Source organism: Hyalella azteca, unplaced genomic scaffold, assembly GCF_000764305.2.
Source record: "Hyalella azteca isolate HAZT.00-mixed unplaced genomic scaffold, Hazt_2.0.2 contig14089, whole genome shotgun sequence".
Taxonomy (NCBI): Eukaryota; Metazoa; Arthropoda; class Malacostraca; order Amphipoda; family Hyalellidae; genus Hyalella; species Hyalella azteca.
This window is the reverse complement of record NW_025943988.1, coordinates 729620-748276: the sequence shown is the minus strand read 5'-3', so window position 1 is coordinate 748276 and position 18657 is coordinate 729620. Positions and strand designations below refer to the sequence as shown.

The following is an 18657-nucleotide window of genomic DNA, read 5'->3' as shown; positions in this document are numbered from 1 at the left end:
AAATTTCTTCTGAAATATTAACAGTGAAATTCTGGACTTCAATGTTTTGATGTTCAGATTTTTGTCTTGAATAAAACTGGCAATTTATATTGGAATTCCTTAATTATACCGGATTCAAGCACCGTTTAGTTACAGAAATTTCACTCATGCATGAACATAAGTAAAAGTTCAATTAATTATTATTGATGTACGGAGAAAACTTACAATATATTTAAGTTTAAACAAAAAAATTGAAGCTAATTTTATTTTTCGATTTGGCTAGAAAAAATGGATCAGTATTGAAACTAAAATTACAGTTTTGATGTAAGATTATGCTATTTTTTAGGAATTTCTATAATAAAGTTGAATGGAGATGCATACTTAAATTCCGATATTTTGTTTCTGGTTGATTCACATGTATCATTCATGTAATATTTTATGATGTCGCACACCTCTTTGTGAGTATTTGACAGTTCCAATGCATAATAATCGCAAATGTTCACACTCTGATCCGTAGTTGCAGGCTTCTATTGATGAAATATTGACAAAACTCGACCCACTCCATCAAAACTATGGCAATATTGTGTGACCAATGAGATTAGTTTTCACTCCAGTTTATTAGTATAGGCGTAATTGAATGAATAATAAGTTAAATGAATTAGTTTTAATCTGTTATCAGCGAATACTGGTGCTCTGTTATTTAAAAGAAAAACTAATAAATTGTTTTATTCATATGGGGATATGGCTTAGTTTCCTATAAATAAAGTGTCATTTTTAATTCAATTTATTTTGTAATAACAACCTCTCATATTATTATAGATATATATTTTTTCCATAATCATATGCAAATTTACGAACGCACATCGAAAGTTCAGCCCTCATAACATGTTATTGACACATCGTCGATAATTCCTTACAGTGAAAGCTCGCAGGAATAACTATAATAAGATTAATGCATTTACGCAAGCTTTTCAACTATAGTTTTTTGGTGTTCTAACTATTCTGCCCAATTTGAAATCTTTCATTTATGTTCTCTGTATACTTTCTAAATGTGTAGATAGAAATAATGAAGAAATATTAAGAATATATTATAAAATTTTCAAACAGAACTGTGCTCTTCTATCCTGAAATGATCGGCATTTGTCTCCAGAAATGAATTTGTAAGCTTCAAAAAAGAAAAAAATCTTGCGCTTCCGACAGCGGGCTGTCCGTCGTGTTGAGCATAAAACGTGTCCATTTCTTGACACTCTCGCATGCATGCAAAGCTTGTAAAAAAATTTTTCTATACTTATGTAACTTTGCTGAGTATATTTCAGGCAGCGTCGGTGCTTAGGATTGTGGAAGTCTTATCAGATAACATTTGTTGTGGTCCTCCAGGGTTCCAACTTCGGCCAAGTTGGCGAGTCGCATAACAAGACACAATTCGCTCCAGCAATTCAAGGATACCCTGGAGAAGATGCGCGCGCGTAATGTAGATGTAAGCTGGAACGATGGAAATCGGATTTATAGATAGTAGACTGTAGGATATTTCTTTTTGGTAGTCTTTATTATTAAAAGCCTTCAATATTTTCTTTAATGCCAGGATTAAAAACAGTGTCATAGGACTGAAGCCAGAAAAAACATTTATTTTTTTTTATCGTCATCGAGCTGAGTTTTCTTGAAAGGCCAAAACGATAATAATTTTTATCTTTTTCAGATGTATCAAGATCCAGAGTCGACTGAACTAAAAGAATTGATTTATTATACTTAATTTATTGGTTCCGCTCGGAAAGTTCAGGAAAAAATTGTAACCCTGAAAATATAGATTAACTTTAGCGGAACTTCTGAATGAAAGTGTGAATTAATGAGCACGCATGGAAGACAAAATATCCATTATATGAAACAAAAGATTGTGAATCAAAGCAAGAAAATTAACTGGGAGTAAAAAAATATTATTATCGAGGCTTGCGAACATATTTCAATGAAGACGAATAAACTTCGTTAAATAATCTCGAAAACTTTCGTGGTGGTGAAAAATTTTTCGGAAACAAAATAATAATGAGATTATTCGAAATGTAAAAAGACAATTAGTTAGTTTCTTCTCAAATGAAAAAGATACTGTGTAAATAAATACTTTAATGATAACATAATAGTGTTCATGATTTTTTGCATCGTATGTTAAAGTAACAACCGATAACATGGCATGGCTGAAAGTACTTCTACAACTCTGCCTGTATTTCATCGCAATGAAAAGCGTCGCCCCACTGAAAAGACATCGTCAAAGAAGCTACGCAGACGGTAAGTTTATATGCCATTTAAAATTAAGCATATCATTACAGAATTTACAAGAAAATTTCATAAATCCTAATGATTGCGCTCGATATATTCTCGGGTTGTTTTAATTTATTGGTTCATCCACATTAAAACTTTTGAGCATCTTGATTAACTGCAGGGAAAAGTCACAGTTAATTCATTGATCATGCATGCTCAGGATTTAAGCAACATATTTCATTTTTATCATTACGTATCATGCTTTGTCAATTGTATTTATTTTTACGATTGTTAATCGAAATGATATTACTTTCGTGTCACTAGAGGGTATCAAATTTTGAGGTAGTTTAATTTTGGTTGTAATGTCCGTAGAGTAATATTGCTATTCTTAAATCGTTAGCATGTCGAAAGCACAACCCACAGGAATCGCTGACACTTGACAGTGTTGATCATAGAATCTAATGTATTGTATTCATGAATTCATACATGATTCCTAAAAACTATTTATATATATAGTTTTACTGGTATTGGTAGTATTGATATTGGTAGTATTGAATTTATATCAAACGAATTATGCCATTCCCTTTCAAAAATGCATTTGTTCCTTGAGAACTTAACCGAGTTCATGTAAACTAGAATATCCCTAGCAAAGGCAACGTACATTGATATCTAACTAAATATATCAACAGGGGAATTGAGTCGTATGCCACATAGATTAAGGTTTAAATACTTATATTATGCTTTGCAATGCAACTGTTTCCGTTGTAACATTGAGAAAGTAATATATTTTCTTCTGATCTCAAAAAGGGTGGTAGATCTGGTCCTATGAAATGCATCCACTCAGAAAAGTGAATGGCTCATGTTGTCTAAATAGTGATATTTAGCTGAAGAGCTATCAACATATATGTAGGCTATCCGTCCATTAGGTTCGCGATAGTGAAAATGAATTAAAACCTGATCCGATCAGAGTTGAGACTTTCAAGATTTTATTGAGTAGCTAAAAATAAAGTCCATTAGATGGCCCACTCACAAAAAGTAATAATTTTGATACCAGTTCATTCACAAACCAAGCAACACAAATAGCCTAATATTAAATAAATACAATAGTCATGCTTGGCCGTTCTGGCGTCTCCTTCGTATCTTCTTCCAGTCTATGAAGGTTCGCAACATGTCCGTTGAGACTAGTGTGACACACTGACGCAGTAGACCTAAGCGCATCCGCTTGTTACCACAGTCGAGCTTGACAAAGTATTGGCTGCCAGCGTCCAATTCAAAAATTAAGCGTCAATTACTGTGGCATTCACCAATGGGGAAAACTAGACACCTTTCCTTCGTATTCAGAGGAGGACCAGGTACGAAGGTAGACTTGAAATACTGAACCCACTTCCACCTGAAATAACCAAAAAATATAATTCAGTACTCACTGCAGTGAGTGACAGAGCGTGCATTTTCTCGTCGACGAAAACGTGAAGTCACGGACGGACAGACGGATGGACGGACGGACGGACATGGCAAGCACAATAGTGCATTTTTTCCATAAATTAGAAAATGCGCTAAAAATGCACGGGAAAATAAATTGAAAGTTTGCCCCAAAATCACATGAACAATAGAGCAACTCAATTGGGGAATATATCAGAATTGATATATTCCCCAGAACACGAGGATATATCAGAACACGAGGAAAGATGAACAAATTGAAATAATTTGCATCGCAGCCATTGGTATTGAGCCAGTTAATGCGTAGTATTATCGCAGCACTTTATAGCAGCATAAGCTAGGAAGACAAAATTTTTACTATCGGATAACAAGCTTACCGGCCACTCAGAAAGAAATCGTGAGAGGTACAACTGTTGCAACAAACAAATCGACATGAAAACAGGTAGTTGAGGTTATAAAATTAATGACATTTCAACTGAATACATGATACAGAGTCTTGGCCACCGCAACCGCAAACTCTGATCACTAAAAAGAACCCGTGAGTCAACGCAGACCACTCCACGTTGCCAGCGTGAACCTGGTAACCAAGACGGACAAATAGCGCAGCTACAGTGACAAATTTTCTTAACCACTGTAACAACAGGAAGTAGGCATGAAAACAGAAACGCTATTTTGCGGTGGGTGAAATTTGGTCAAGATAACCAACACAACGGCGAAAAGTATAACGCTATTTAGCCACATTCCCAATAATTTCTCCTAGTGTTGCCGTTAAACTTACGGTATGATTTCACTACACATGCATTGCTAAGCATCATTGAAGAACACGGGTACCTACATTTTACAGGCTTCATTTCCATCAAAGTCTTCTGTCTGATGACGTCGAGTTGAGTAATCTATTATTTATGGCTCATCATTGACTGCCATTTCATCGTCCTAACTGCCTGTAGTAAAGTTCAGTCATTCAGTACATCATCGGCTTTCTTGATGAGGTCTCAGGCTGCCCTATGATCTCTCGAACTGCTTATTGGATTTCAGAAAAACATGCATAAAAAACACCATCGTGGGAATTTTCAAGACTTTATTTGTTCATCAATGAAAATGCAGATGACTGAGTGAAAATTAAAGTTTTTTTTCGTCGATGGGAAGCCAGAGGAAACCCATCGTAGCTAAAGTTTCCGTCGATGGGCGGAAGAAAAAAAATTTGAGTTGGGCAGTGGAAAAAGTAAAATATTTCATAATGTTTCGTTCAGCTTTCAAAAAAAAAAATCCTATGGTATTCAATCATCGCTTAGAAAAATCAGTATTTCACATTATGTTTATTGATAAACCAAATATCTTACTCAAATAAGATCAACATACTGATTTTATTATTTACAGAACGTAAAAAATTTCAGGGCCTCATTTAGAGAACTCAATTTGGAAACCTCATTTCAGTGACACAACAACCATCATCTGATTTCAGTAATGTTGACATATCCTTCGGAATAAAGCACATTTATGCAGATTAGAACGACAGTGAAATCTCTCATAGCAAGCCATAAGCCATTGTCGGGATATGCGACCACTCTGCTATGTAGGCTATTCAAACACTTACAAGTCCAAACTTCAGGAAGCTTTTTCAAGTTTCTGAAGTGATCTCGTAGATCTTGAGAGGTGATCTTTCTCTATCATCTGACAGGATCTTACTTTCGTTGATGGCAGCGAATCGTCCGGAAAGCGAGAAGTTTTCGGAATGTGACAGCTCGATGGGCCTTATACAGATGAGCTTGGCCACGGCCAGTTCTGCAGCATTTTGCTATTTATCTTTTCGTCATCATGACATTGTTTTTATGCAGTTTGAAAATATATATTGTATGAGAAAAATTTTCCTTAATTGATACTGTGGTTGATCAAAACAACGTTCGAACCGAGCTTAGTTTATTGCCGTGCGTAGAAGATTTTGTTTAAAATATGTGCTGAAACTTATGTTTCTCCAATTTTGTGGTACAGTTTTTGTTGTTGAATAATAAGGTGAATGTTTATTTATGAGAAAGGTACAATGGCCTATAATTATGGACTAACTTGAAGAACATATATATAACATACTTAATATATACGGTTTATATATACGTTTATTATATTGTTCATGACAAAGTTTTTGTCATGAACAAGTATGCTACGCTATACACGAACTCAAATAACGAAGTTTTATTATTCAGATTCAGATTTATCATCCAGATTTTACTTATTTTTCCCTTATGCATCTTTTTCGTATTTGCAGAAGTGATTTGAAAATTTTTTGAGGATTTTCCAAGAATACCCAAACCAAACCATGAATACCCCCAAACTAAACAAAATGTAAGTAATGAATAACATACATAGCGGAACATAAATTATGTCTCTCAGGGCCATAACGATTATTTTTTTTCTCAAAAGACATTTAAGTGTGGGGCAAATGTTTAGAGTCGTAACATGTTCTAAAGAGAGCAAAGACAGATATTTTCGTATTTTCAAAGGTGAAATTTATTTTAAGTCTAGGTTAAGTTTTTTATTTTAAGTTTTACTTATTTTATATTTAAGTCGTTTTATGTAAAATTGAGGCTTGGTTTCATGATTGTCAAATTTTCTATATAGTATTGCTTGAGAGGCATCTACACATATAATGTATTACGAGCTTTTAAACATATGATGCCGTAAGTATGTATGTTTGTTCAAGTGTTAATTATCTGGCTGTGGCTGTATTGTTGTGGTGTGAAATTTGTTCTACTTTCAAATTGATACAAAACACTGTTCACATAAACAAACACTCCACTTAACGTTAAACGATAAAAACGGCAATTCGACGAGAAAAAAAGTGTTGTCTTAATTTATAATAATCGTAAATGAAATCATAGAATAGAATTATTTCTAGCGTGGTTATGTATTGAAAAAATTAAATTTCCGTGCCTATTGTATCGGCTGATGAGAGTCACTTGCAGGAGAAACATTACCTCTAACGCTCTCGATCGAAGTCGTTGTTCAGTGGAAACGTTAAGGAGCAAAGCGGATAGCTTCGCGATTTTTTTCTGTCGTGGCTCCTAAAAGAAGTTAAATTACAGCTATCCGTCTTTGTTGGGCTCGTAGCTTGGCTTCACGCACCGCTTGAGAACAATTAGGTTCTGCTTTGGTCTTCGTAAGAGCGGATGTTTGGAGCCACAAGTCTGGTCATCGATGAAACTAGAGTCAGGGTCACAGTTTTTGTGGTTATATCAATTCAAATTAAAACTCTTACAGACATATTATAATTGAAAATGATCAGTTCAAATATGGGAAATGAATCATTTTATGTGGATTGTATTATTATCCATACAGATCTTGAGAAAATATTTAGTTGGTGAGACTTTTTAACCTGGTTTTTGTTATCACAGAATTTATTCTGTCAATTCATCTCCGAATGAATTGACCTGAAATTTTCAGTGACTTATTCCCTGTCGTAAAAATATGGCTGGAGGTGACCTTTAATAGTGACAGAGTTTGAACCGCTGTTCCTTTCTCTAGAAATTCTTTCAATGGCTCAAGTTTTTTCCATTAGGTCGTGGAACTTCGGAGAAGTCACGCGTAATTTTAAACACATCAAACTGAACACAATGGAGTCATGATAGACTGTCGCGGAAAATTTGATGATATTTTATAAAATAATTTTAATTCTTCAATCCAAAAAGTGTCTTTGGTAAAAAAACGTTAAGTACATAAAGGGAGAAAGATTACCATATTTAGGAGCCTTGTCAAATCAATAATTCTCTCTACGAATAAAAAATTCTTAGTTAAAAGTAACAATTTGAAAGCGTAATTAGGTACAATGAATTTCAAGGTTAACATATTTTATTATTTTGAAATTAATACACGAGTTAAGTGTATTTATAATATCAGAAGCGGCTCAAGCTCTAATAGGGTAACGTGGGGCAGCGCGCCCCCCACTTTTTTTAAACTAAATTTTTGATGAAGTTTTAATTGATACGAGGTGGTTCTTTGTTTTGTTTAAAGGTGCAACTAATGAGGAATGTATGATGTGAATTAGACGCCTATAGAGTTATTCAATTTTTTATGAAACACTATTTTGTAAAAAGTGTCAAAATGGGCCCATTGCCCCACCCCTGGGGCAATGGGCCCATGGGCTTGGGGCAAAGCGCCCACCCTTGGTCCCTTTACCACAATTGCATATTTTTCGTTTAAAAATGATAAAACAACACTTTACAGTTAAAAATAAGAAAAATGTAATAAAAAAATGACATTCATTTATTAACAACTCAAAAATCATATCCATAAGGACCATAACTTGAAAAAAATATACTCTTGGCTTAAAAATTCTATCACTGACGTGAAGAAAAATATTTCATTGACATAACATTATATATCCTTGACTTGAAAAAGATATCGTTGCGATAAAAAATTCGTCCTTGACATGAAAAAATGTATCCTTGACTAGAAAAAATATATTTAGTTGATCAGAAAAAAACTTCGTTCCAGTTTCGTCCATAATCCTGATATTATGTGCAGAGATTTTGTACCTAATCGTGATTTCAGCCAACACCATAAAAACTCTCATCAACTTTTGGCTCATTGGTGTTGACTGACATCAACTTTTGGCAAGGCAAGAGTCAATAACTCGAAAAGTGGTCATAAATACGCATAACTAGAAACTAAACCTGCTGCCTTGAGGCGGCAAATAAAAAAATCATGCAATATGAAGTGTAATTTGTAATTCAAAAAGCTAGTCATAGTTTGAAAAGGTCATTGAGACAAATCTAATGATGTATAATACAAGACTTCACCATGGGCGCTTTGCCCCGTGACACGCGTGGGCCCGTTGCCCCCACTAGGTATCATTTCAATTTATGTTGTGTCAACATTTTATTTTAAAAGCTAATAGTCTAAACTTGGTCTCAAAATTATCCCTATAAATATTACTTTGAAAAAATAATTCAAAGTAATTTCAAAATCTTCATCTATAGTAATGGAAAAAAAACTTTATTTAGCGGCAAAAAAATTTTTATCTGGACTAAAACAGTTATTCGCAAAGAACTTAATAACGCAAACACTTAGCAAAACGTAAATCCGTACACTTCATCACAGTGAAACTGTCGACCGGCGGTAGAGAACACGGACCAATATCTGCCATACTTAGCGAGAAACCCGCTATGGGCCCGTGACCCGCAGTGGGCTCGCTGCCCCATGTTACCCTATAGAATGCAGTTGAAACTCTGACGCAAATTGCAAACGATTTAAATAGGAATTTAAGCATTCAACTCACGATTTTACGTCCATCATTGAAAGCCTTTAATCCAACAGATTTTTCACGACAAATTTTTGCGGGTAAAATACGAGTAATTTTTGCCGTCTACATATAATATTTTATATTCACTGCATTAATAATTGGAGCGATTTGTTTCGCGTTGTTAAATATAACTTCAAAGGTTCAAAATAAAGTGAAGTCGGGAATAAACAGAAACGATACTTTATTTAACCAATAAATATTTTCTTAAAATCTTTCAGATTGTTAATAAATGGTCGTTCATTATCGTTTTATTGATGATGCGTGTTGCTGCTATGATGTGAACAATATTCATGTCATCAATGTTATTCAATAACTGTTCCAAAAATTATCACTTCTATGAAATTTAAATTTAATAAAATTAATTGAGAAATATAAATGAAACAAGTCGGTGTGAACAGAATCAACTATGATTGGCTACCGTACCGATGCTCGCGGCCTGGAACTAATTCTCGTACAGAAAGCATACCGTTCAATAATTATAAATCGCTAAAAATTGTCAATGTAATCTGTGGTTTTCATAAATATGCGCCGAGTGTAATATAATCTGAGGACATATCTTGATAACTTTCAGCCAATATAAACGTTCTATTTCATGGTGAAATATTAATAAAACTTTATATATGTAATTTAATGTTTATTTGATGGTTAAATTTTCCTTGTGACGTATAATAATAAAAAAAGTCTATTTGAATGCCAGGAAAGAACTCTTAATGAGTGAATAATTGTGGTAATTGCTAGCTATGAACAAGCTAATTCTTAATTAATTCCAATGCGAGCTATGTAAATGTTTATTGATGCGGTTGAGAGTAACTATTGTACTTCGAACGGGAGAATTGTTGAAAAATATTAATAAATTCAAATAAACTTCACATTTTCCTGAACTTACTAGTAAATTTCATTCAATTGGCTATTCCTTAATTCAATTAATGAGAAACCCATAGAAATACTTTTTTCTTTCACTTTAAAAAATTATTAATTTTTCTATGAAATAGAACCTTTAATATTTCGAATCATATCGAGAGAAAACCTGAATATTTTGAAATCACTGCTCCTTGTTCCTGGAGAATTTAATGTTTAAATTACGAGCTCTAATTCACGCGGCCCGCGTTCGACTTCTGCTTCAAAATGGTCTTCGGTTGAGTGGGGCTTTTTCTTGTTTGCATTTCAGTCAATCTCGCTCTTGAAGAATTTAGTTATAGTTTAAAAATTTAATCGAGTAAATTGTATGTTCTTCCATATAAGGATTAATATTTCCCTTTGTTTATGTATGACTATTTGTTACTTTCACCATAGTGCATTTACGTCAAATTACTGTATTATTTCAAACACATACTTCAAGACCGATCAATAAATTAGTTGAAGAAAAAGACGTGGTCGTGTCGGGCTACTCCGAGGTTGTTGCAGCACCGTATTTCGTGCCACTCAATCACTTAATTTTTAGCGCATTTTCTCATGTATGGAAAAAAATGCACTATTGTGCTCGCCATGTCCGTCTGTCCGTCCGTCCGTCCGTCCGTCTGTCTGTCCGTCCGTGACTTCACGTTTTCGTCGACGAGAAAATGCGCTCTCTATCACTCACTGTAGTGAGTACTGAGTTATATTTTTTACATTATCCGTTTCTTCACCGCCAGACGTGGTCGTGTCGGGCTACTCCGAGGTTGCAGCTGCACCGTATTTCATCCTACTCAATCACTTAATTTTCTACATTATCCGTTTCTTCACCGCCAGACGTGGTCGTGTCGGGCTACTCTGAGGTTGCTGCAGCTCCGTATTTCCTATCGCCCGGCCCCCGCAACATCACCACCGCGCAGAGCCACACCGCCTACCTCCACTGCAGGGTGGCTTCACTTGGAGATGAAGCGGTCAGTAAAAACTGCATTTGGTTTTAAGCTTTTGAGAATACATTATTCATTGCTAAAATAATATTCAATGAAGCGCTTTATATAAAATCCTGTTCAGGTGAAGCCTCACGGGTTCAATAAAAGCGGGATTATTTTTTTAAAATTGTATTTATTTTAAAGTAAGCAGATTATATAATTATATTATATATAATTATAACAGTAAGCAGTAAGCTGATTATATAAATTTTCAGATATTTTCTCAAATCTTGCTTATGATGGTCGTTATGTCATTCATTCAATTCCATATGATGAATTTTCTATTCGTTTTATGGAACGAACAGAATTTTCCCAATTAAACTTTCAAACCTGATTAATTAATCGCACTTGCTGAAATCGATTTAAATCATCATGTCCATAATTAATTTTGGAATTCCGTTCGGTGTAGAAGACTTGATGTGACCATCATCCCAGCTAACTGCAAGCCTCGCTGGCATATGTTACACTCATATCATTTAAAGATTTTGTTTAAAAAGCGTTGCACTTTTTGTCCATGCCTGGGTGATCCTGACCCAGTTTCCTTTCGACATAAAGAAATACCAGTGCCAGATGCAGAAGATGTGTCACAATTTGTACAATCTGGCCCATAAATATCTCTGAGTGCATTGTACTTCACTTTGATCCATGATTGAGTCTCGTACCTTGACTTCGCCTACTGGCACTTCATGCTCCTGCAATGACGCTTTTGATCTTGATTCCCTAGGCGAATTAGGCTGTAGGGCTGAAAGTCTGCAATGGGGCTGGCAAGTATGCTTTTCAAAGACTAACCTTAACCTTTTTATACATGACTGAAGCGTTTGTTTCATGCTTTTTAATTTGTATTCTGTGGAATTTAGAATGCAATGTGTTGGTAGAATACCTTCGAACATTCATTCATGACTGAACATTATACATGACTGAAGCGTTTGTTTCATGATTTTTAATTTGTGTTCTTTGGAATTTAGACAGCAAGGCGTTGGTAGAATACCATTGAACATTCATTCATGCTTGTCTATTTCTCTAAAATTACAGCCCCAAAATTTTGGTCTTGATTTTGAATATTTATGATTTATTAGAACACTGCTCTCTATATTGAACCAAATGATAGATTTAGACTAAAGTAGCCAATTGAAAATACGGTGCGAGGACAACTTCTCCTCATGGCTCTAATTGGAGTTGACTTGCAAGGTAATAATCGTTTCTTATTATCTGATATGACAATATTTGTGGAATTATATGTAAATAGGTAAAGCTAATGTTAAACCTTTACCGCAACAAGTAACCTAACCCGCTGTTGCTGGTGAGTAAAGACGATCTCAGTAACGAATAAACTTATCATTATCGTTAAATTAACTATTAATTTATTATTAACTAGAATAACAAACGACCCTCCCCGATATACTTATTATATGCTCTATTTTCTGATAGTTATTATTCTGTATATTCGAAAATGTAGTATTATTTTACAGAATTTTACAGGAGCACCAATTCATGCTGCAACAATTTCACGCTAAGAGGGAACATCAAAATACCCGGCAATGTTCCTCACAAGGATTCAGGGATTTATGTAGAAAACGTCCGCGTTTGCATCGCAACATCAATCTATGTTGTCTTGGGCACTGACACTGAGACTCTTGCAGCTCAGTGGAGCGAACGAAACCCCTGAAACATTGGAGTAAAATAAGAGAGAATCTATTATTTACTAGAAAATTCGAAAGAACTCTGACATCAAAATTAGAATATATCAATTTCCCCCTAAGATGATCGCATGTAGAGTAACAGATTTCCCAGGATCACACGAATGAGGGAAATGCAAAAAAAAAAATAAATAAATAAAAATTTTGACCGGAGAAATGAAAACATTGTCATATTTTATTTCTATATTGAATTGATGGTGGATTATGTACAATATGGAGCATTTAGTGTAATGATATGTCATATATGATGCAATATAAATCATCGGAATAATCATTTTAGGGCATGTAATTTGAGAAAAACATCTTTAAAGACCGGTATGCATTTAACTAAAAAGAACATAAGAGATTTTAAGCGCACTCGAATTAGATTCTGCTCAGCTATTATGATGGCCATTACAGAATAAATAAAATAATATTTTTGATTTTTCGAGACTTGCAAATAACTTCGACTTACAAATTATTGGTCATTTGCAAATGGATGCAAGCATACATTCATTTAATGCAAGCATATATTTAATTAATGCAAGCATATATTTATTTAATGCAAGCCCATTTTCATTTGATCTTAATTATGTTCCGGAATAACAATAAAATTGTTTTGACGCATTTGTGGCCTCAAATGAGCAGGAGCTGTTAGCGCCTACGGTGTAATTTCTGCAGTATTTAGCTTGCATCTTTAATTCAATTACTTAATTGCAAAGACTTTTAGGCGAGTGCTCAGGCATCTCATTAAGGCATTTTATTATCCATCCTGGAATATCGGCGCCGCTTGCACGCTTTAGAGTCGGAAAAAAATATTAAATAGATATTGGATGGAAATCAGCTGCAGAAATTTTATTTATTTCAGGAAGCAATTCAATTGCTTTAATGGATGAGCGTTTTTTCTCTCGTTTGTACGCCTAGTTTAACTTAATTTCATTACCGATTTAATGGAATACGGAAGTTGATAGGGAATAATTTTTTATAGCCTATTCTAATCGCTTGATGATCTAACTGCACTAATGAGGTATTTGTAATTACCAATAAAAATTATACAGGTCCACACACGACGACGTCAAATCTTTGTGTATTTGTGTATTCTGTATTTCCTGAAAAAAGATTGCATGAGGATCAAAACCTTGCGTCATCACCTGCAATGAGTTTTAGAAAACATGTGGCGCGATTGCAACTAGAATATCGCCGTATTGCGCGGCTTCAGAAAAGTATTCTCTTATAAAATTAACTTAATTATTACATTGCCATGAATTGTGGCGATTGCCATGTACCCCTTTAATAAAAGGTACCTCCATATCGTCCCAAGTGTGTTACATTTTACCCCAAAAATGAGAGAACATTTATCCAAATGTAATTTTGATAAATGATTAGGCGATGAAAATGTTTTCATTTCACATTATTCCTGCTTCAGGCATAGGATTGTCTGAAAGTTACTTGCTATATTCGCGCTACAAGAATTTATCCGCTTCTTTTGGAGAGCGCTTCAGCAACGGGTCGCTTTAGCACAGTTTTTAATGCTTTTACGGGTGAAATGAGTATTTAATGTTAATGGGAAGAGCATGTTGTATGCATTTATTATATATAGCTAACCCACCTACCCAGTAGAAAAAGATATTACATAAGTAAATTTTCACTACCCGCCAGGAGCTGAAAATTGTGCAAATCTCATTATAATCTCTTTTTGTAAGTCGAGTATTTTTATTTGGAGGAGGATCATGCATGCATAATGCTACAAATTTTTGTTTTAGGAGTAATTAATTTTTGTTATTAATTAAATGTTGGTAGGCATTTCAGTGCATATGTGTAATTTTATTTATTTAATCATAATTTCAGAACAAAAATTCTGCAGTGTGCATTAATTATGGTTATTTTGCGAAGCTAATCTTTCAATTAAACAAAAAAATGTCCTCTACATTTTAGAGCCGCGATAAAATACTCTATCTCTCCGATTCAGACCATTAGGCCACGTTAACGATTTCGGTCTGATCAATCCAAGACTCAAGGGCTGATAAATTATATTGAAGTGTTGAAGCAGATTGCCACTGTCCGGTAATGAAATTTCGAGGGCAAAGCTAATTTTCAATTTAATTTATGGCTGAAAAATCCGAAGCTGTGCCTGGATATTGGCACCGCTCTTATGCTTGAGAAATATTAAGAAGTAAAAAGCGCTTAAGAGAGAACGCCCAGTAATTGCTTTGACATGAGCGTTAAAAATTAATTTATGACTCGAAAAAATATTCGTTATTGAGGAACTATATACGATTTTTGACTACTGGCTTTTTATGATTCCGAATATTATGTATAAAATGAAGATAGTTTGCTTTTGTAAGATCTGTCTTCCACTCTAACAATAAGCAAGTGGTTGCTGATAAACGAGTTGACTTTTAACCTCACCACTAATAAAAAATTTCTAGCTCATCAGTGTTATGAAGGAATGGTTGCCGACGTAAAAACACGCTAAAATACTAATTTATATTCATAAAAATAGCTTGAATTCGAGCCTCACCAGTAAGTAAGAGCTTGTAGACGCACGGCTCTGCCAACATATGAGCTTAATTTCGTACCCCACCCATAAGTAAGATCTTGCAGATGCAAGGCTCTGCCAACGTTCTTGCCAGCCAAAGTAAGAGCAGGGGTTTAGCTTCGCGCGAAGCAAGAGCGGTGCAGTGCTTCTCCTGTACAGATGACGGTAATATTGATGCCGGGTCTGGCGGTGGCAGTCTTTACTGCTCATTGATGGAGAGCCTCCCTCAGCGATGCGCCAAGTCCTGTTAACGTAGAGTCTCGAGACGCTCGATCAACGCAGATTAGGATGACGGAACTCGCGTTTTATTTAGAGTGTTTGTCCGAAATAAAATGATTCCGTGTCATTATTTCTCAAAAGTCATGGTATTATATGGCTAAATTAACGTAATATTCCTTAAGTGTACAGAATTCAAGTTTTCTAATTGGTACAACTGAGTCTTTTTATTCTTAACCCATGGCAGGCTGTATCATTTCACATAGTGGAAGCAGATCAATTTTATAATAATTTTCTCCGATGCCATCTACAATACTAAGTGATGCAAAAACTCAGGCAATTTTTTTTCAATAAAATTTATTTGTAATGATATCCATACTAGTTCCTTTTTTTCAGCTTTCGAATCAGGAAGTTTCCGTGAATCACCCAGTATTATTCAGGATGCAAAAATAGCCTAACAAAAATAAAGAGCCATTGGAGTGCGCTTTAACCTTAAATTCCAGGTCTATTCCAGCTGTGAGCAGAAACATAAGACGACGATTTTGTCTTCAATGGACGTTCACAAATTTTCATAGTAAACAAATTATCCGGATCACAGACGGGAAACTCGATCATTAAGCTTTCACCGATTCTAAAGCTAGATTAGTTTCGCTAGCTTAACTTTTAATTTGTTGATTATTAAGTTAACTGCTCTCTCAATTATAAATTTCTCACTCTGCTATACAATATTTAAAACATTTGGTCCTGCGAATCTTGCACAGTTACACATTTTAAATCCAGCACCAGTGTTTCTACTTTGTGATTGAAGCCTCCAGCTTTAAATTGAACAATTAAACGTTCATGTAGTACGGCACACTGCAGGACTGAATTTAGTACTATGTACAGTTGTACACTCAAACATTACTTGTATAGAAACTATTAGGATCTCGAATGGGGCTGTGAGGCCATTGAGCCAAACTTACTGTGGTGCTTTGGCATTCCAATGTATTTGTATTACAAGAGACACAAACCTTCACAGAATGCCTTTACTTGATGGCATAAATATACCTTGCATTCTAATTCAAATCATAAATGTAAATTGTATTAATCATAATAAATTTATTTACAATTGTAATGTATTGTAAATAAATTCATGGAACAGTGAAGTTTCATGAATTTTCTAACGAACCTTTCAATTTCATCTAAAGTTTTTCGTAATGAAACTCCACGTGTAATCTCAAAACAAACTTGGGTTGCATAAAACTTCAAGTTATTGACTTCAAATGACAAAGATTTCTCAGTTTCGTATTAAAAGCAATTTATCGTTCAATACAAATGATTTATTGCTTAAAGTCGATACTTCTCTTGAGAATTCAGAGGCGCGTATCATCAGGCTAGATGAATAACAAGAAGAATGATTTTTATCTGCGGCCTAAATTAATTAGCTTGACTAAAGTGCCACTCAGCTCAGACCCAAAAACTTTATGCACCCATGCAGAACATGAATAAAAATTGATTGTCCATTAAGAAAAATATTTAAGAATATTTTTACAGTATGGCCCTGAAATGAAACAAGCGAGAATCATTAGTTTTTAGCTCATTTTCTCTTTATAGAAAAAATGCACTATTGTGCTCGCCATGTCCGTCTGTCCGTCTGTCTGTCTGTCTGTCTGTCTGTCTGTCTGTCTGTCTGTCCGTCCGTCTGTCCGTCCGTGACTTCACGTTTTCGTCGATTTTAAGAAGCGGGCATGCCTGTATCGAAGATACGACATCTCTAGCTCTAATGCACTATACTAATCGCAATGAAAACTGATATATGCACGAGAAAATGCGCTCTCTATCACTCACTGCCGTGAGTACTGAGTTATATTTTTTTTAATTTTCCGTGCTTCTAATCTGTACTATTATTAATTAAAAATTTTACGAAAATTGCATAAATGATATTAAATTTAACTTGGTAGATCGTATGTGGATTAGATATCTAAATACAATATTAAAAAAAATTATTCTATTCATGACAATTTGCTGTAACCACTATATCAACTCTCCATTAATTGATTCTTAAAATGTGAATATAGATAAATGCACCGGAAATGAATTATTAGGACCGTTGGAGACCCTATTTTCATTGGAATCTCCGATAATTTCTGTTATTGAATTTCATCGATAACAGCGCCAGCAACTGCGCCGCGTCCACAAACTAACTAGCGACCTTGCAGGCAGAACTGGAGGGCTATGCGGGTATGTGTACACTGTGCATTGCACACTGTACTGTGTACACTGTACTGTGAGGTTTCCACGCAACTCTATGTGCATTATTGGAAATACAGATAATATTATATAACCGGAACAGAAAATACAGGAAATATTATAACCGGAACAGGAAATATTATAGCCGGAACAGGCAATACAGGAAATATTATTACCGGAATATGCTGTAAGTCCAGCCATATCGTAATTTCAGTATAATATTCAATTAAGAACAGCATATTCTCTAGAAGAATGCATGCAAGTTACGGCAGTAGGTTGTCATTTTTTGATGAAAATTTACATTTTGAATGTTCCTTTTTCCCACGAAGTTGCTTATTTGAAAAGACTATTAGCAGCTCATTCCATTGTCACTATAGTAATAGAATGATAATACCTAACATATGGTAATCACGTTATTCAGAATCGCATTATTCTGAATCCTTCAATCCTGATTCGAGTTATGAATGGTCATAAAATAGTTAGTTTAGTTTTAGGATGACCCGTTCAAACCCATATTGATTAAGAAATTCCTTCGTAACTACTTTCAATAAATTAGTAAAATTATGGTTCTTTATTTCGCGAACAAAAATAAATATGCGAAATTTAAAATAAGAGAATGATGATTCAAACCCCGAACTGCTGTTTCATTCAATAATACCTTTAGACTTGTCCTCTACGAATAAAATTTCGAGGCAGGGCTCAAAATGAAAAATAATATACGCGTATTGAAACGTTTTTTTTTCTATTTCGTTAAGTTTGCTGATGACCGCCTCTATATTTACAGCGCCATGCTTCAAGAAAGATACAAAAATCTCTCACAAATATATAAACAGTGATATAATTCAATGGTCATTCATCATTGAAAAATTGTCTTTTGGCCATGTAATTGGAAAACAAATAGCACTTGTAACTAACGCAGCGCTCCTTGGGAGGGAAATTTCACTGAGCAGCTAAGTTATTAAAGCATGGATGTCCTCTGCATAAATGGTGACAATATCTGTTCCACAGAAGTGTTCATCAAATATGGTGTCATCTATTATATTAGGCAAATCTTAAAATACATATTAGTTGGAGGGTTCCTGTGGACTCGGAATATACAAAAACTGTACGCGGATCTGCTGCTGAATGGATGAAGAAATCTGAATCAGCGCCGTCTTACTC

At 34.7% G+C, this 18657-nt stretch overlaps 1 protein-coding gene across 1 annotated transcript in view; it reads left to right on the top strand.

Moving 5' to 3' along the window:
• Positions 1 to 1674: 1674 nt before the first annotated feature.
• Positions 1675 to 18657, top strand: part of LOC108675217 — a 32853-nt gene continuing 15870 nt past the window's right edge. The window contains exons 1-2 of the mRNA XM_047883945.1: positions 1675 to 2256; positions 10688 to 10821. Coding sequence (XP_047739901.1) covers positions 2157 to 2256; positions 10688 to 10821 — 234 coding nt within the window. The 5' untranslated portion in view covers positions 1675 to 2156. The remainder of the gene's footprint in view (positions 2257 to 10687; positions 10822 to 18657) is intronic.